The sequence below is a fragment of the Bubalus kerabau genome, chromosome 14 (genome assembly GCF_029407905.1).
Source record: "Bubalus kerabau isolate K-KA32 ecotype Philippines breed swamp buffalo chromosome 14, PCC_UOA_SB_1v2, whole genome shotgun sequence".
Taxonomy (NCBI): domain Eukaryota; kingdom Metazoa; phylum Chordata; class Mammalia; order Artiodactyla; family Bovidae; genus Bubalus; species Bubalus kerabau.
In genome coordinates this window covers 74,659,627-74,680,389 of record NC_073637.1, presented here as the reverse complement: position 1 = coordinate 74,680,389, position 20,763 = coordinate 74,659,627, and the positions used below count along the sequence as shown (strand labels likewise).

The following is a 20,763-nucleotide window of genomic DNA, read 5'->3' as shown; positions in this document are numbered from 1 at the left end:
TATGAAAGTGATAATGTTTTAATGATGGTAACAACTGTGCCTCACAGTATCACTAACTTGAATAGAGAAGGACAAATTCTGTCCAAAAGATGGTAATAAAATGTTCTTTTAAAAACCACGAAACAAAGCCCTTAAATATCTTAGCCATAAGAGGCCAATAAAATTGAATTCATATCTAGTTTAATTAAACAATGGAAGTCAGGAGGTAAAGGGTAGAAAACTTCCCTTTGTCCCTCTTTTCCTGAGAAACTTTCAAAGGTTGAAAATCAATTCCTTTTGTCCCCTTGTTATTCATCTGCTACACATTAAATAGAAACTCTGGGTATCGAGTAATTCCCATAGGGTCTTTCATCTATAGAGAAGCCTGGTACAAATTAAATTCTTACTCTCCTTCATGAATTATAGATATGTGTTGTAGTGGACCGTTGATTTATCAGCATATGCTTTTGCTAGTTCAGCGTGGTGTGACAAGCTAATGGCAGTCCTTCTCTAAGGTTACTTTGGGTTGGGGATTGGAGTGCTGTATTAATTAATATAGAGCATTATCATATTGCTCTGACTTTAGAGTCTCTGTTTAAAAGGCATCCTGTTAGACCCTGTTTCAGTTACCTCCGCGATCTTTCAGTCATTTAGGTTACCTGTGTATGTGTGTTCTAATGCACTGTAATAACACTAAAACGTGTAACATCACATCTGCCAGTGATGTGATACTTATGAAATGACCATCTTAATGGTTATTACAAATAACGAGCAAGAACAGACCGTGCAGAAGATCTCTTAGGAATTCTTAATTGATGCAAAAGTTGGTTTAGCATTGGACTTCAGAACCAATAGTTAAGGAAATAACTTTGATCCCTGCCTGCAATATATCTTCAGGCGACACATCTTAGACAGGGTCTCTGTCCTAAATCCTGGCTTTTGGAAGGAAACCACAGATATATACTAACCCACACACCAACACACATACACACACAGAGCAGAGTTCTCAATCTCTAGTGCTAGGAAGTTCGAAGACTGTCACTTGAATCTGTTCCCCACCAAATATGCTAAAAACCTTTTTGCGGCAGGTGTTCTTTTAAGTCTTGAACAAGGACAAAAGTTGGTCGGCTCTCAGTCGATTTCTCAAGTGCCAGGCCTCCCTGAACCACTCCCGTTTCCCCCTCAGACACGAGTCAGTCTCTGGCCCAACATGCACCTCGGCTCGTCCCCTCCCGCCATGGCGAGACCCACCCTCGGAGCGGAAGCCTTTTCCTGAGCGGCACCCGGCGGGCCTCACCTCGCTGGAGTCCTCCTGCTGGTTGATCACGGCGAGCGCGTCTTCAGCCGCCTGCCGCTTGGCCTCCGCCACCGTGCGCTCCATCTTGGCGCGCTCCGACGTGATCATGTCGTGCGCCTTCCGCTCGGCCTCGGACACGGCCTTCTGCAGCTCGGTCATGGCCTGCCGCTTCACCTCATTGACCGCCTCCTCTGCGGGCCGGGCAGGGGGGACCGGACAAGAGAACAAGCTCTGTTAGCGTGCGGCCCGGGCTCCCGACCCGTCACCACACGCGTGACTCCCGGCCCCGTACTGGGCGGGTCTTATAGACGTCTAAAGACTCACGTTCTGGAAATTTAGGAAACGCAAAGGGTGAAGCCTTGTTCCTTTAATTTACGCTCCTGGGAATACCTGGAAATACGTTTATATTTCTGTAGCCTCACAATAACTTGACTACCAAACTAGTGCTCCCGACAGGATCCTGAGATAGACTAAGTAGTCAGAAGACAAAAATTACCACAAGAAATCCGTCTACATAACTGAGACCCACGAAGAAGGTGTTTTGCCACAATGAAATATGAACACAGGGAGTCCATGGGTAATGCTTTCAGGAAAAGAGAGGAAGGGAATAGATTTTACACAGACACATATATAAATGCAAACACTTGTTTTGCTGGTGAAAGATACAGTAATGAAAAGGTGTCTCGTAACAATTAATGCAGACCTTTGAAAGAAAATACAAGATGAAACATAATGGAAGATCCAGCTTTTCTTTTTCCTGTCATTTCCTGAGTGATGTGGATATATGATGTGGATATATAGGGATTAAACAAAATCATTTTCTCATTTCCAAATTTTTCGGTTGTAGTATCTACTGAATCAAATATAAGTAGTTTTGCATAACCAACTGTTGCACTAGACAAATATAATTGAAACATACTGCAGGCCAAAACAATCAGGCCTGACTACAAACCTGCAAGGTGTCAAATTAGCTCTTTATTTTTGGCTGTGGAAAGGGTGCAAAGATTAGACTAATGTACAACATAAGATTGACAACTAAAACAAGTAATTTCTATTTAAAAAAATTAACTGTTTTAATTAACAGGGAAAATATCCTCCCCCTGAATTAGTTTATCTAATTTTCATCTTTATTCAAAGCAAAATGACAATGATTAATTGAAAATTTAATAAGCAGTAATTATTAACTTGGCAAATCTCGTACCAATTAACACTCTATTAAAACTAATTATGACATGTTTCATTCAAGTGTTTGCACTTAATTGTTTCACTCACTTAAAAAGCACCTTAATTAAATGTTCTGTTTAATTAAAACATAGTTTCCTAATAAAAATGTTATACTGCAGATTAAAAATGTTGAGATACAAATACTCCTATAGTTCTTTAAATTTCTATGTTTTATTTCACACCTCCATAGTTCATGACTTGAGGATCAGGAGAAGCCCTCCACTATTAATTAGTAATCATGACTTTTGTAGCCTCCACCACTTTTTACAGCATTATTTCTGAAGCTCACTCATTTGTAATTACTGTCTTCTAGATTTTATAAACTAAATTAAAAGGGAAAGATCCAGACAGAAAATATTAACTGAATTATGTTCAGCATTTTTTGGTTGCTTTAAGATATGCATTTAAAATCTGGATGGAAGCAGAGCACTGCACAGAGCTGGCAGCACCTTCTTCACCAGGAGGTGAAAAGATACCTTTATTATCCTATCATAAAGACTTAGGGCACTAGGGAAGCACTGCCCTTCTAACTGTATAGTCAGGGTCTAATTTGGTTTGAATATTCAAGGTGAATTAAAATTCTATCTAAGTGGTAATACAGGACAATAATTTTTGCTTACGATCAAAGCTGTAGCTTGACTAATTGTATATGCAAATCAGGCAATTTATATTTAAATTATGCATTCCTATTCTAATCCCACAGGCATATACAGATCAGCAAAGAGAATTGGTAGGACATTTACAAGGTGCTTGAATATTTATTACCAACAGCAAACACTCATTGATTGTTTGAAAAATACACGGAAGAAAACAGTTGCAATTTAAAAACTATATTTATGGTAGCCTTTCTCCAATTTTATAAAGACCTTTTAAACTTCAGAGTGTATTTTGCTACCTTTGCTATTGCTTTTAAAAATACTACTTTTAGGGGAAAAGTGATATGGCCTTCAGTATTTGTTAGGATTCCAAATATTTAATATGTATCTTGTTATTACATTGTATTATTAGGGTAACATGCAAACTTTGAATAAGGTCTATAGGTTAAATAATTATATTCTTTTAATGTTAATATCCTGACTCTGGTAACCATACTGTGGTTATATAAGAGAATGTCCTTGTTTTTATTAGGAAATACACACTAAAATGTTTATATCATGTCTGCACTTTACTCTGAAGTGGTTGGGGAAAATATATATAATGCATAAACAGAAAAAGAGTGAAGGAAAGATGGAAACAGAAAGACAAGACATCAAAGCAAATATGGTGAAATAAGGAAACTGGGAGAAAGGTATATGAGATTGTTTATACTATTTTCTGCAACTTTTCCTGCAAGTTTGAAATCATTTAAAAATAAAATGGTGCAAAATATTATATGATATACTTTCATGCATAGGATATAATTTTGAAATTATAATTTTCTTTGAAAGACACATGGGTTACATTCCATTGAATTTTAGATATTTGCTATTAGCATTTGATATTGTTCAAATGCTTTAAGCTTGATTTTATTTACCTATATTTGTCACAAAGGTAATGTATAATAGTTTCATTGCAAAGACATACTTTTGTTTAAAAAAAAAAATGCCATTAGTGAATTTTAGAATCTTGGGGAAAACACTTTCAAATTTTAACAGGCTGAATGTAGATGTCACATTCTGCCTTTGGTGTTTTACTCATATTGGATACCTTGACACTTTGAACACTATAAATGCTTTTTAAGAAGCCTATAAAGATAAATATGATAAGCAGTTGCTTGAGACTTTCAGATGAAACTGTCATCTGTCCTTCAAAGATTCAATATACTCCTTAAAATTTAGCAGCTATCCATAGAAAACTGTTCCCAAACTGTTTTTATGCAGCAGATTAGGGATATCACTGTGATGAAAATACAAATTTAGTGAACATTACTTCCAGGTCAGGTTTTAGACTGAAGACCTAATATAGATGGATAGGCACATTTTATAAATATTCCAAACATTGGTTTGATAAGGTTAGGCCCTTCTTAGAAAATGCATGGACACTACATAAACATGTATTGTTCTTTCTCTTTTTTCAGAGTACCCAAAATGCAAAGTATACCTAGAACTGGTTTCAGAAATCCACAAAACAGACAGTGAAGAAAAATTAATAGTGGACTCAATAGATTACAATATGTCAAGTTAAAAAAAAAATAACTAATTAAGCACAAAGTACATAGTGCTGTTTTGAATCTGCTGCAATTGCTTACCACTTACGGTAGGATTTCCTTTGTGCATAGCTATTCAAGTTGACTTTCCAACAAAGGTAGTATATTCAGAAAAATCTGCTCTCACTTAATAGCAGTCAAACAAAGACTTGAGCAGATAATAGCATAGAAGGAATTTGGATTACACAAGACTTCACTGTCAATATTTCTTTATGAACTATCAAGATTTAACTCAAATACACATAAATAAGGGAAATACAGAGACTCTTTCCCTCAACACAAAAATTCATCCTTCTGCTATCCAAAATGGCAATTCTTTGTACCTCTTATTGGAATAAGTTGCACTGACAGCTCAAAATTGGAGAAGAAAAATGGTCAGAAGGAAGACATAGCAATTCTTTCTCCAGATTATGTGGCACTCAGCACATTTTAACAGCCTAGGAGTATTCCATAACTGTTATCCTGGTAGGAAATCTTCTTAGAGGTGATGTGGTAAATCTGGTAAGACTATACAGACCGGCTATAGATACACACAAATACACACACACAACACAACACAACACAACACAAATAAACCTTAACCTTTAGGCTGAATAGGTCTATCTGATTTGTATACTAGACATGTAAGAGATCTTTCTCTCTGGTTCTTTATCTAAGCGGCTAAGCCTAGAATACTATCAGATTTTGAAACACCTTATCACTCTTACAAAAGAGTTATTAGAAAAAAAAAAAAAAACCCACAAAACTCAAATAAGAGTCAAGGGACCAGAGTCACCAAGTTGCACAGAACTACAGACATAGCTGGGTCAAATCAAAACCCAAACTGAAATCTTCTATAGGAAAAAAATCCTTTTCTCCTTGATTGGGGGTTCACTGCCCCACACCTGTCTGATGGCTTACAGAAATAGCACTTTCCAGTTTCTCAGCTCAGACAAATCATTTTAACAGTTGGAGTTGTTGTTTAATCACTAAGTCATGTTCGACTCCTTTGCAACCCATGGACTATATAGCCCACCAGGTTCCTCTGTCCATGGGATTTCCCAGGCAAGAATACTGGAGTCAGTTGCTATTTCATGCTCCAGGACATCTTCCCAACCCACGGATCGAACCCGCATCTCCTGTATTAGAAGGTGGATTCTTGACCACTGAGCCATCAGAGAAACACTAACAGTTGGAGTTACAGAAACTCAAAGCCACATTATGTGTTTGCAATGTCATTTTTAAGTTATGAAATAGGTTTATAATTTATCTCTTTTAGTTTTTTTTTTTTTTAATAAGGTTTTGGCTCAACTTACTGGTATTCCACTAAGATTCTGCCAAATTTGATTTCTTTAAGCCCAGTAAGTCAATGAGTCATCAGAAACTTAAGCTACTTTAAAATGTAGAACAATCTCTCTTAATGAAAATTAGACAGTATACATGAAAAGGAAAACAGAAATTTAGCAACTTTGTCATTTAACTTATTTTAGCTTTGGTCATTGAATATTAATTAGCACAAAAGATCCATTTTAAAAAATGTTGGTAACCATAAAATTTCTGAGTGCCTCAACCAGTGAACTTGTTGCTGTGATATATTTTAAAAGAATTCAAAAGGTAGATGTCAATTATAGCTAGCTCAATTAAAAAAAAAATTAGAAGATAAGGCTAAAGTAAAATAACAGACTTTATTTTCAGGAAGGAAAAAGTGCATGCAAGCTGAAACCTCAGCCTTCCAGCCTGAAATCATTACAGCCCCTGAAAAATGAGACTTATAACAGAAGTATCACCAGACCCTCATTACAGTAGCACTAGCAGATGCTATAAAATAAAAATTATTCTGTGCTCTAATCAGGCCTGGTTTAAGAATATTCATCAGGATTTTTAATTTTGTGTGTGTGGGGATTTATTTTGTTGTTGTTAGCGGTAAAGTCCTTTCTTGTCATTCTTCACATCACTGCATTAACAACTGCACACAGCTGCCAGAACACTAAACTCATGTTTTTAAACAATTCTTACCAGCTTTCTTCCAGATCTCCTCTGGCACATATCCAGAAGCAGGCCTGTGAAGGAACTCCCGATGTGCATCTATGAGAAGGATAAAAACCGGTGGAGAGGGGAGGAAAGCACCGTAAGCACCGTTATGTCATCACACAGGGAGAGCAAGCAACGCCACTATCTCGGCTTCTCTACAGAAACACAGGTTTTTAAACACTTCAACTCCAAAAAATAAAAATAGGAAAACCGGCCATCAGAGCTCAAGGAAAATATGTCACTGGTGTAAATGCTTATATGCTCAAAACCAAAACAACTCTAAACATTCCAATCTGTGTGTTAGTTGCCCAGACTCTTTGCGACCCCATGGACTCTAGCCCGCTAGGCTCCTCTGTCCATGGAATTCTCCAGGCAAGAATACTGGAAACACTATTCCAGGGTTGCCATTCCCTTCTCCAGGGAATCTTCCTGACCCAGGGATCGAACCCAGGTCTTCTGCATTGCAGGCAGATAGATTCTTTACCATCTGATCCCCCAGGGAAGCCCAAATTTTTCATTATACAATATGTTATACAACACTGTTCCTAGCACTCCCTAAGTATGGGGATTTCTATGAACATATTTTATGAAAGAAAGCAAATTGTATTTGGCAATTTTCTCTTTTTTTAAAGTCAAATTGAAGAGTAGAAAGTCAAATTATATTGGAGTAACATAATTTCCACACAGCTATGGTTCTACCACTTTTCAATATATAGTGAGCCTGACTCCATGGCTAACCAGTTCTCACACTTAATTACTTTAAAAAATCTTGCTGAGCATTAAAAATTCTCACAAAAATTGGATTATATGGATTTGACATGGATGGGAGCAAGAAAGAATCATTAGAATGGATTCACAGAGAGCCAGTTGACCAAATATAACTAGTACAGGACACACTTCCAGGGTGGGGCTGAGGGGGTGGATATGAAGTTCCACTTTAAGTGAAATGTTGTGCTTTTATGCTGCACAGATTTTAAAAGTTTGAGAAAAAGGTCATAATAAAGTTGATATAGGAATGCTAACCTCCAAATAACAAGTTCATGAAAATGACATGAAACCTATTTTCATGTTTTCATACATGCTTAAAAATAAAGTGTATACAGTCTTCCATAGCTAAAATATGCTCTAAACTTCTTCCATACTGGATTTTTCAAACAAAATTCTATGTATTTAGAAGTTTGGAGGAAGAAAAATATCATTTTAACTTTTATAAATTCAACAATCTTTCAACTCATGATAAATTTCAAATAACTGAAGTTTTCTCTACATGTATAAGAAACGTTAAGTAGCAGACTTTTTAAAGAATACTTTATCTAATGTATGTTGATGGTCAAAAGAAATTCAGCCCACTCTTCTATATTTTATGGAGCTACAGAATGAGAAAACACAATCAAATTAGCTAAGTATATATCATTTTATATTTGAATGCCTTAGACACAGTTGCATATTTTGAATCACTTGAGGGTACATAGATTATCAGTTGCCCAGAACATAAAATTTCCAGAACTATTCTGAATTATCAAAATCATATAGCTTACTGAAGGACATATGGAAACTCCCTGTACTACCTTTGCAATATTCTCATAAGTCTAAAATTATTCCAAATATAAACAATTTTTGAAAGTTTACATTATAATTTCATGACTACTTGATAATTGAATGGACTGGAAATACCCACACATTCTCATGTGCACATTCATTTCTATACAGAAAATGACGAAAACCCAAATGTTTTTATTTAAGTAATTTTCATTTGTTAAAGACCTTGGTAAATCTGTCTGACGCATATACAACTCCAAAGAAACAAGACATGGGTAATTAGATTTATCAAGATTATCTTCCACACTATTTTAAAGAAAGTGAAGTCAAGTTCACACTTAGTCACATGACGCAGTGAAACAGAGATTTACTTAGACATTTATTTTTAGGAGAAAAAAACCTTGGCTTAAGAATAATTTATTGGATACGAATAGATTTGTAAAGTCTGAAGACAAACAGAGGGGAAAAAATGCCTTTTCCACAGTAGCAGAAAAATGGGGGGTGTATTGTTTCATTATTGGGGTTAAGGAAAGAGTAATCACTTTATAAAAATTATTTTTCTAAATGGCCAGTTTTTATTATAGGCAACAGGATGATGCTAAGGGATCCAAATACTAATTACCAGCGCCAGGCAGCACAGGAGAAGAGCCAGGTCTAAGGACCAGAGGTGAGGGGCTCGGCTTTGCCCTGTGACACCGCGACGCTGGGCGGGGTGGTTTCTCCACGGCTCAGTCGCCACGGCTCTAAGTGCCAACGATACCACCACGTTTGAGACTGCCGCTGTGAGGACTCAAGGAGGTACTTCCTACTGCGTGTTTGGCATGGCACATCCTAAACTCTGATTAGATGTTAGTTGGGACTCTCTTCATTCTCATTATTTAGCAGGATGCCCAGTAAGAATGGATATACAGTCATCCTTTGGTATCCAAAGGGGGATGGAAAGTTGAGGGTGTTCAAGTCCCTTATATTAAATGGTATGGTGAATAGCGTTGCTATGAACACAGAGGTGCATATATCTTTTTGAATTGCAGTTTTATCTGGATATATGCCCAAGACTGAAACAGAAACAGACTCACAGACATAGACAACAGACTCGAGGGTGCCAAGGGGGAGGGCTGGTGGAGGAGGGGTGGACTGGGAGCTTGGGGTTAGCAGAGGCTAACAGAATGGATAAACAATAAGGTCTTACTTACAGCACAGGGAACTACATTCAGTAATCTGTGCTAAACCATATGGGAAAGAATTTTAAAAAGAATGTGTGTGTGTGTGTATCACTGACGTACTGCAGAAATTAATACAACTTGTAAATCAACTATATTTAGATTAAAAAATGGTATTTGCATATAACCGACACATCCTTTTCTATACTTTAAATCATTTCTAGATTACTTATAATTCATAACGCAATACAATGTAAACATTTTGTTAAAAGTTGCCAGCACATGGCAAATTCAAGTTTTGCCTTTTGGAACTTTCTGGGATTTTTTTTTTTCCCCTGAAAATTTTTGATGTGTGGTTGGCTGAATCCATGGGTATGGAACCTGTGTATATGGAGGGCTGACTGTATACTTATTTGCTTATAAAAAAATTAAGGTGAAAAGAGCACCTTAAGGTTTGTTGTTGTTGTTGTTGTTTTCCTCCAAGCACTTAAACAAAAGGGCACAAAACTTTAGACAAAACAGAACCACTGAAGAGGCTTGGATTAAGTAATGCACACCAGTAAATTTTTACTCCCTCAGTACATGTCACCTAGGGACAGAAGTTATTTCTGTTGCTAGCAATTCACTGTCTGAACCCTGATGGGAAGTCTTCAAACTTTAGATGATTCTTTTATAAATTTTATTTAAACCTCACGAATAGCCCCCAAATTTCCTCAAAGATAGTTACTGTACTGGAGTCAACTGTGTACCCACCTTTTTGTGTGCTATACAGCTGGCATAGATCGTGAGGATCCATTTACCACATCAGAAATTTGTGCTATATTTCACCTTCTTGGCTTTATCTCCCTATAATTCTCAATGACACATGTCATATCCACATAGAGTCAAACTCCACCTGACCTAGAATCCTAATAGAAATATCAACTCCAATCAAGCAGAAGTTTTCTTAATCCTATCCTATTTTCTAAAAGAAAGTTTTTTGTTTTTGTTTTTTTTCAAAATAGCTGCAGAATATAAAGGCAAGTAATTTATATAATACACAACTATTTACATATGTATACATATTTTACAATATCCCCTCCGATTCTAAGTTGCTGTGTCCAAGCTAAGCACCAGGTGTACTGACAGGAAGAATGAAATGATGTCAGTAGAGGTATTCCTCAGAATCTCTTTTAATATACTGATAAATACTACTGTAGTAGCTACAGAAACCAAATGACTAATGAATTTAGTATTTTCCCTTCTGATTATGTAGCAGCAAGAAGACAACACATATGCAAAGTTAAATCTGAAAAAAAAAAACAAAACAAATCCTGATGTTGATCAGTATTACAAGAGACAACTTCTCTCCCAAGACTTTCTTATTTTAGATTTTTGGTGAATCTAGACAAACTTGTACAAGACACTCTAAGGTTCAGACTCTAAAGAAGCTAATTTTTAACCACCAAATATTGACCACCTATAAAACATCAGTTGCTATAAAACGGATAGTTGTTCTAAAATATAGCAGTGAAAACAGAAGAGTCTGTACAGGATGGTTTAAAATGTGAAATGTATACATGTAACTATTGAAAGATGGAAAAATCATAGAAAAGTACTTCTAAATTAAGTTTGGCTGGCCTTGGGATGCAAATTGCTTGGGGATGAAAGAAGAGGAAGAGGGGAGCCTCCGGAAGATACATCTATGAAATGAGGAAACGAACTTGGAGTGGAGGTAAGGTGACAAGACGGAAAAAGCAATCTAGGATGTAGGCGAGAGATGGAAGATGGACTACACTTCCGACAGATGGATACTAGATAAAGCGAGGGCCGCCATCGATACACATGAAGGGATGAGCTGATAGCCTTTGGAGAATCAGTGTGACCTCCTATGACCCAGGACAGCAATGCTCAAAGCTTGGCAGCACCCATGTTATGGCCATCATCCTGTGGTGGGCAGAATGAAGCAGTGATCAGGAAAATATCTGTTACAAAAATCATCAAAAGAAAGGAAGGTTTAAATGAGTTCATCTTTAGAAATGCTACTTATTTTTTGTTTTAAAGGATAATAAATTTAGAAATCTCAGTGTTATGTTCAAAACCCCAACCCAACCTAGAAGCCAAGAACTACATTATGATCTTCATCTTTAACAATAAAAATATGTAATGCCATAGGAGGCAATCATCTCTTTTTTCCCCCAAAGATGCATATATTTAACTTGTAGTCACATATTTTTAACCCAATATACTAAATACAGCAGACTTTTTAAAATTTAGTAGGCACTTCACATTAGGAACGCAGATGCACTGTTTTGAAATGAATTTCATGATGTAATTTAAAAGGAATCAATACAATCTAAACTTTTATATGCGGTATACTGTGAATAACTTGTGACTTTTATAATCTGACAGTTCAGAAGTTGAAAAATATATATCTTTGGATGTGAGTAAGCTATTTTTCCACGGTTATGAATTAGGGCCCTAAAGGTACAATAGATTTACTATATTTAAGATAGAATTACTGCTTGGAAATACTTTCAAAATGAAAAAATACCTAAGAATCTACTACAACTTCATAAACTTGGATGCCAAGCAAAAACACTAAATTTATCTGCTACTCGCTACTCTCTAAATGTTAGAAATTATTTAGGTCACATCTACTATATGTCAGGCACTATCCCATGTTTTATAACTGTTAACTCCTTTAATACAGAAACACCTATGAAATATGTATTGTTACCATCTCTATCAGATGAAGAAATTGAGGCACACAATTACTTGCCAGAGGTCAACAAAACTAGTGAGAAGAACCAGGGATTCAGATCCAGACATCTGCTCAGACCCTGTGCCTTCAGCTTTCAAGCGAGAGTCGAGAGCCTTTAGACAGCAATGAGAAACTCTACAATTTAATCATGTGACAGTGATAAAACTTGTCAGCCAAAGAAATCTTAAAATATTAACTTCTCTTCCAATCTGCTTTAGGCAGGAGGTAGTATTAATTCAACAAACTTCAGAATTTCTAAACTTTCTGTGAACAATCAAGTTGATTAATGGTTTCCTTTAAAACAAAAATCTTTCTGGCACTTATCTTCATGGCTAGAGATAAACCTTTAACAAAATGTACATGAAGGTGTTTTCTCAACTTCATATCCTCTCTTCACAATATTCAAACATTCAAAAAAACACAGGAAAATGCATTCATACTTCAGAGTTTTAAGCTTCAGTCTCCAATACTGGTCTTAAATCCATCATTGGATAATTCTTTTAACTTTCTCTAATGATACAGAAGACTTGAGAATCACAAAAAGAGGGCAGACAAATAAAGGATAAGCTGTGGAGAGATTCTAGAATAGCCCAAAGGCAGTAAAAAGAAAGCAATTTAAAGGAAATCAAATGTCAGGCGGGAACAGCATACTGCAAGAAAAAGGAAATGAGGGCAAAGAAGAGGACCGCAGCAGCCTTGATAAGCACTCGGAGAGCACAGGAATCACCACCAGCAGCCACCCACCCATCTCTACTTAGAAAAGCAGTTCTACTTCAGTGATGAAATCATCCATTCTGATTGCATTAACTTGCTCTTTGGTGAAAAATGTATGCAGAACAAATCATACCTTGAAAATAGAGACAACTGCTTAAAAAAATAGTTTTCTAATTTTCTTAAGACTTGGATATTTGGAATTCTCCCTGGAAATCAAGTGAGTTATAATAATAATGTAAATAATCAAGATCCATTATTTCAAGAAAAAGTATATTATTTCAAGGCAAAGTACATTATTTCAAAAGTTCTACAGGGTAATTACCTGTTTTTTTCTTTAAAGAGTAGAGATAATATTGTGGACTTAGTGTGTTTTGTTATAAAACTGTTCAAGAGGCTACTCATTTAAAATAGTCTTTACTTAGTATCTGAGGGAAACTCCCCACATTCAATTAATAATAGATTAATCATATTATCTTACTAATCTCTCACACTGACTTAATACTATAGATATATTTCAAAAGTGAGAATCAGAATGAATTTAACAAACACAAGTCATAGAAGTTACAGTCTTCTCTGTACAATCACCAAATACAATTAAAATGCTACAAATGAATGAAGACAGGGATATGACTATGGCAATATTTTGAACTAAAGATATCTTCTATAACATTATTCTGAAGGTCTCATTTGAAATCAGACAGAAACTTAAGAATTGAGAGAATCAGGCTAAAAGAAACACATACAAAATTAACACAGGATATGGAGCTCTTCATGTACGTAAAGATACAAGCACATTCGTATCTCTATTTGTACACACACAAACACACACACACACACACACCCTGCCACGCACTTTTCAGAGGCACGAAATAAATTTATCAGCCAATATCTCCAGTCCTTTAATTACACACACTAATACATTTGACTCCAAAGGCTAAGAGAAAACCTCAGAAAGCACTTAATGTAAAGGATTGTGTCCCATGATTACAAACTACCTGCCTTATTTATAGCCACAGCCCAGCGCACAAGATAGATGGAACTTAAAGACTTCAGGAATCTATTAGCAAAAGACACCAGTGAAATAATTGCTGGATGCTAAAACTTGCATGTTGTATGACGCTGTGATAGGTTTCTTTGAAAGGCAATCTAGGGTTCAGTGTCCCTAAAGAACAGGACTGTTTTAACAGTCTCCACAAAAAAATGAACTACTTGTAATTTTTGAAAAATACAACCTATAAAAGCTTAAAACCAAAGCAATCTCTTTTACCAAAAAATATGAATTCATTCAGTATCATTAAACGTAATGTGATTTGTGTATGCTTAAGAAGAAATTTTTAAAACCAAGTTTATTCTTTTGATTATGTATACCAGCCTTCTCAGAGAATGATGTACGCCTACATCACTAGAATGCTTGACTACATGTGACTATATGGTAATGGTCCTATGTGCAGTGTGCTGAATAAATAACTCACATAGGTCTGAAACACGATCCATTTCTGAAATTTTTCTTTTACAATGGACAGCAGATAATATTAATCCTGTCACTGCAGGGGACTGAATTGAGTGGCCTGCTGGTGCGACCATGAGCTGTCTCCTTGCCTATCCCTTCCACTAGCTCAAAAATTCCTCAAAGGAAGCAATTAAGAAACTTTTTCCTTTATTGCACTACCTAGCATGATGCCTGGTACACAGTAAGCCAGGCACAAAAAATAAGCACTGACTTGAATTTCTTCAACAGAGCCAGGTAAAATGGATACTTCAAAGTTCTGTTTAAGGCTCTCAATTTTTGCCTAGATTGAATGATTACAAATATCCTCTTTATATTACTAATTTTGGTTCACAATACAGAAGTAAAAAATAAGATGCTTATTCTAGTTTTATTTGGACCAATGTTGATTCAAATTAAACCTAAACTTATTTTCATTGCTTGCCTTAAAATAACCTAACAAATAACACTTTTATTTTTAAAATATACTGCAGAATGTCTGTTGGGTTAATTAAATGACTTGGAATCCTCTTGTATTTAATACTTATGGCAAGAGACATTCATCGTTCAGGGATTAGCAAGAATCCACAAACCTAAATGCAAAGGAAATTTTATTGACTAAGAATCACTTTAATAAAAAAAAAAAGATAATGTGATCAACAGATAATATACTTCAAGTTTTAAATTTTTTTTTTTTTTGATAATCAGCCACAGTTGATAATGAGGCCAAAGTCACGAGCTTAATCTGCAACATATGTAATTAGTTTTGTTTTTACAGCAGACTGTACCTTAACCTAAGCTAGGTAACAGGTGTGGGACTAAACACTTAAGAAATGAGATGAGAAAATAAGGATCAACACAAATCCACCTTAATTAAGTTGACTCAGTATATACAAGTAATGGCCAGCAATGTAAATGACAGTAGCTTATTGTTAAATTAGGAAAAAGTCCATAGGTTACTCAAAAATTATTTTAGCTTCAAAGTTTCTTTCCAAATACGTAGAATTACATTCTATTTATAACCCCAACAATTCTCAAATATCAGTACTAACTATAGCTACATGTTAGCATTAACCTTCTAAAGCATGGCTATATTAATAGTCCTGTACGTTGCTAGAATTAATAAAATCATGATAAAGCAATCATTAAGATAATGGAAGAGCCATATCTTTATCACTAATTTGCAAGTGTCGGTGGGCAAATGACAAAGCCCTTAGGTCTCTTCCTAGGTTGGTTTTGACATAAAGTGCTCTCAAACATTGAGGTACAGCACAAATCCCAAGAAAGAGAGTGCTAGAGACTCCAAGCCCACTCCCAGAGATTTTGTTTTTGTAGGTTGGAGACAGGGTCCAAAGAGCTGTATTAGGAAGGAGCAAACACTTTAGTGATGTACGTGAAATTTTGGTCCGGCTTGGAAGTCTGCTCTTCAGCCCAACACATTAACCTACAAAAGAAGTTTAATTTTTGTGACTGACCCTTTCTATACCAATCTGCCTAACAGACAAGACGTATTTGAGGATATAAAGTATTTATTGTTCTACAATTCTCTGTAGCGCCTTTATTTTTGCCGAGACAAATTAAAAATAAAAGCAGTATTAATAGCATAAGATATATCTGTTCAGTATGTCCATCTGAAGAAAAGATACCTAACGCCACTGGGTCTGGATTGACAGGACTCTGCTGCCTGGAGTGGCTGCTGCTACTGCTGCCGCCCTTTTTTAAGTCCTCAGCGTCGCTGTACCGCCGGATCCAGTAATTCAACTCCTCCCGGTCTGCTTCCTGACATCGCCTCAGTACTGTGAGAGATCGTCTCGTTTTTTCTACCATGTCCATTATACAGTTTAACAGCTGGCGGAGAGACAGGCAGGGGGAGAAAGGAAATACGGATCAATCACCGCAACTCAAAGACTTTGGTGGGTAGTCAAACAAACTACTTCAGGACAATGAAGAATGCGACTTTATTCTGAAGGCCTGTAATAATTTCAAAGGTTAGATTGGAAACAGAGACCCAGTAGATGAGTAGGTTCAACAGTAATCAGAATAAAATGTGGGAGGCATGACAGGGAGATTTTAGCTGAAGTTAACCCATACTTCCAAATACTGATCCCATTACTGGATAAACCAAATGACTCTCCCCAAGTAAAACAGTAGCTCATTCTTCGATAAGGCTCTAGGAATTCCTTTCAATGATCCAAACATTTCTCTAATATAAGTGGTTTTGATACTGATTTTTTTAATAAATTTATTCATTTTAATTGGAGGCTAATTACTTTACAATATTGTAGTGGTTTTGCCATACATTGACATGATTTAGAAATCAAATCCTTAAACATTCTCGCGTATTATTTTTCAAGGATGGCGGAAAACACCTTCAGAACCCCCACGCTTTTATCATGTCACTTCACTCCAGTTGTTTTCAAAACATTTTTTAACCTAAATGATTACGGACATCTTACATGGTCAAGATGTTTCCATTCCTCTGCCCATTCTCTGTCTGTTAGTCTGTGATCAATCATTTCTTCTTGACGTGTGCCATGCAACCCTACAAATATAAAGAAGGCTGAATCACCCGAAAACATTAAGAACATAATCCATATGTGCAGAGGCACTTAGCAAAGACTATGTGGGCAAACTAAGCAATGTGAAAACATATTCGATTTTTGAATGCAGACATGAATCATACTCAGATACAGAATTACTTAATAGGTCCTTCATAGAATGATAAAATGTGAGAACTAGAAGAAATTTTAGAGGTCATCTGGTCAGAACCACTTCTTTTACACATGAGGATATGGAGAGTAAAATGACACCAAGCCCTGAGCCAGTTATCCACATAATATTCCCTAAGTGAAAATATAAATATATCCTGAATCTTAATAAATACAGGAAACCACAAGTAGACGTTAAGTTCAAAGTGCGGCTTTCCAGCATTAAAAATGAAGATGGCATAATTTGTTTTACATGGATAGGGATATGTTTTTCTAAAACAAGCATGGTTAAACTAGCCCACATTTGAACATAGTAAAAATCAACACAATCCTATTAAATACATTTTCATGCTAAAATTGGGCTTCCCTCATGGCTCAGCTGATAAAGAATCCGCCTGCAATGCAGGAGACCTGGGTTCAATCCCTGGGCTGGGAAGATGCCCTGGAGAAGAGAATGGCTACCCACTCCAGTATTCTGGCCTGGAGAATTCCATGGACTGTATAGTCCATGGGGTCGCAAAGAGTAGGACACAACTGAGTGACTTTCACTTTCACTTTCATGTTAAAATTAGGCCATAACATAAAAGCAAAATATACTCACTCAACCTGCCAAAAATTTAAAAATAAAGAAAAATCAATATATTAGATATCATTTTGGACGGATATCATAAATCCAAGCCAAGAAACTAAAAATCCTAATTTGCAGTCCACAGCACAAATATAAATGCTCTTCAGCATTAGCGGAGATGCTACCATGAAAAGGCAGTAAGAAAATACCAAATGAGAACAATAATGAACATAAGAAATTAGCTAGGATGCTTATCAAAATAGAAAATGTATCTTGTTAAAGGGACAGTTATGATCAGAGATACCCAGAAACGTGTGGCTCTTCTGACAAATTCCGGATGTGTAAAACACGCATCTTCTACTATAAAGGAAAGTCACTGAGCTATGGCAACGTTTCCCATTTTAAATAATTAAAACTTTGTTTTGGTTGCTGTTTCTTACATTGTTACTCTAAAGAGTAAATTAAGTTTGGCATGGGTTAGACCCCACTCCAGTACTCTTGCCTGGAAAATCCCATGGATGGGGGAGACTGGTGGGCTGCCGTCTATGGGGTCACACAGAGTCGGACACGACTGAAGAGACTTAGCAGCAGCAGCAGCAGGCTTCTAGACACCAGGGCTCTTTTTCTGAGGGAATTATGGTACGAATTAAAAAAATTTTTTTAAAGTTATGGCATCACCAACTCAATGCATATGAGTCTGTGGAAACTCCAAGAGATGGTAAAGGACAGGGAAGCCTGGCGTGCTGCAGTCCGTGGGTCACAAACAGTTGGACACAACTGAGCGACTGAATAACAAAAGTTAAGAGATACTGCATTCCAGTTTTTGTGAAATCTGAGTAGTTAGAAATCCCCTTTTAGCTGATTCAGTGAAATAAAGATAATGAGTCACATGACTTTTTTCAGCCAACCATGAAATATGATTTAATTTATAGCTGATGGAAGTAGACACATATATGACAGCTTTCTCAGACTAAATACACCATTCCTCTCCAGTTAGACTATACTCTGAAATACATTTTTAAAGCTAAAATTGTCAATGCCATCTATTGGCAAAAAAGTAAAATTGCAAATAAGTTTTAATAATCTGCATAATAGAAAAGACATTGGAAAAGAGTAATATTTAGTTATTTCTCTGTTGTGACAATTTCAAGTTGAAATGTTTGCAGATATGTAATTTTTGTTGATTTATTTGTTGCTTGTGTTTTAGGGGAAAAGCACTGCCACTGAAATGAAGCATCATAGAAAACAACTGGAGAGTGATAATGATATAAATGCATGGTTTTGTGATGGAGGCATCTTACTACATTTGCCTATATAAGGGCCAACAACTTCAGAGGTCTTAAAAGTTTCAAAAACTCAGCAGATTATATCAATAGTGATCTGAGCTCTAACACCTGGAGTAATAATAATGAGCAACAGGATGTTTTAGGCTAATGGGATAACAGCCAATTATGGAACAGTGCTAAGCATCATCTCATTTAACAACAGAAAAATAATACGTACATTAGAAACATGTTTGAGCCCAAGTACCTGGTGAAAAAATATAGGTCTAATTTTTTTTTTTTTTTTTTTTTTTGCTGTTTTTGAACTCTCTGTTGTATAGAGCCAAATCTTTAAAAAGAAAAAAAAAAAAACCCAACAACTTAAAATTTTCCATTTATTAATTTCTCTATTTTGGATACTTAAAAGATTTATCACTACACAATGTTTATTTATAGCCATAATACCAGAGGGATGTACTAGGGGAAAACGGTTCAAACTCATTAAAACAGTTTCATTTGACACTAATGTTGAGTCTTACCCAATTCCTAACTGAAACTCTAAGTTTATTTATAAACTAATGCTGCCTGTAAAGCTATTTTACTAAAATATTCAAGCAGGTACATGTCTCTACATATAATAAACATTTATAAATCGTACCAGACCAAGTATACAATTATGACAATTCTTAAATTTAAATGCATGTATTTTTTACCTGGAGGACAATTGCTTTATAATATTGTGTTGGTTTCTGCCATATACTAACGTGAATCAGCCATAGGTATACATATGTCCCCTCCCTCTTGAATGCCCACCCAACCCCATCCCACCCTTCCAGCTTGTCACAGAGCCCTGGATTTGAGCCCCCTGTGCCATACAGCAAATCTCCACTGGCCATCTAATTGTACATATGGTAACATGTACGTTCCAATGCTACTCTCTTCATTCGTCATGCCTTCTCTTTCCTCGTGTTCACAAGCCTGTCCTCTGTGTCTGAGTATGACCATTTTTATATTCTCAAAATAACAGCCTGATGTAACACTATAATTTGTTACTCATACATCAAGACTTTACTGTAACACACACTAAACTCTGCAGACTTCAGGGATGGTTAAGTAGTTGCATATATTTATAGAGATTAGCACTATTAGTTTTATAAGCTAATATAATTAAAAGGTAAGGAACATGGTCTCATGGAAAAAAAAATCACATAAAACCAATGGGTACAGGTATAATTCATAAAGGGATATTTTATATTACTAGATGAAAACATAATCATTGCACATAAGCATAATTACTTCCTTGCTGATTACTTTATGGTGTACTGGAACTAATATTTCATGAAATAGAATTTTCTGCCTAAGAAATAGGCCATTTCCTACCACCTACAAAATAGAGTATCTTGAATTGATCTTACAATGACCTGGCGACTCCACCTCTATTTGAAAATAAGCAATCATGGTTTGAGAGCATTCGTCATCAACAAATGGCAAGGCTTTGTTTGAAAGGAAGTTGTTGTCACATTTGATTTCAGGGTCAAAATATCAATCCAGAAAGAGAAAAAAACATAACCATTTTTGAGAGCTCTTCAAAATGGTACCTTGGAGAACATCAGACGGATTGACTATTAAAAAAGCATAAATCATATGCTTAGCCATTTGTCTGACACACTATATAAAAGCAGAAATGACTACTGTGGAGAGGTGAAGCTACTATTTTACTATCTCACATCCAGGGCCCCCATCACCTCTGCCCTCAACCTGACTCACGCCTTCTGCTTTCTAAACATTTGGAGGGCTAGGTTTTCTAAGGCAAAATGACCCTAGGCCTGGAAGGCTCTGTGTCCTACTAAGACTGTTAGAAGTCTAACAGAAACCTCTGCTCACCACG

General features: G+C 36.1%; 1 protein-coding gene across 11 annotated transcripts in view; it reads right to left on the bottom strand.

The window, feature by feature from the left end:
• The window catches only part of RUNX1T1 (RUNX1 partner transcriptional co-repressor 1), a 152,805-nt gene that overhangs the window by 15,253 nt on the left and 116,789 nt on the right, over nucleotides 1–20,763 (bottom strand). For all 11 annotated transcript variants that reach the window (XM_055546689.1, XM_055546687.1, XM_055546686.1 and 8 more), the window contains 4 exons: nucleotides 16,794–16,879; nucleotides 15,984–16,185; nucleotides 6,681–6,749; nucleotides 1,277–1,467 (listed from right to left, as the gene is read on the bottom strand). In XM_055546689.1, the coding sequence (XP_055402664.1) occupies nucleotides 1,277–1,467; nucleotides 6,681–6,749; nucleotides 15,984–16,185; nucleotides 16,794–16,879 (548 nt within the window). The remainder of the gene's footprint in view (nucleotides 1–1,276; nucleotides 1,468–6,680; nucleotides 6,750–15,983; nucleotides 16,186–16,793; nucleotides 16,880–20,763) is intronic.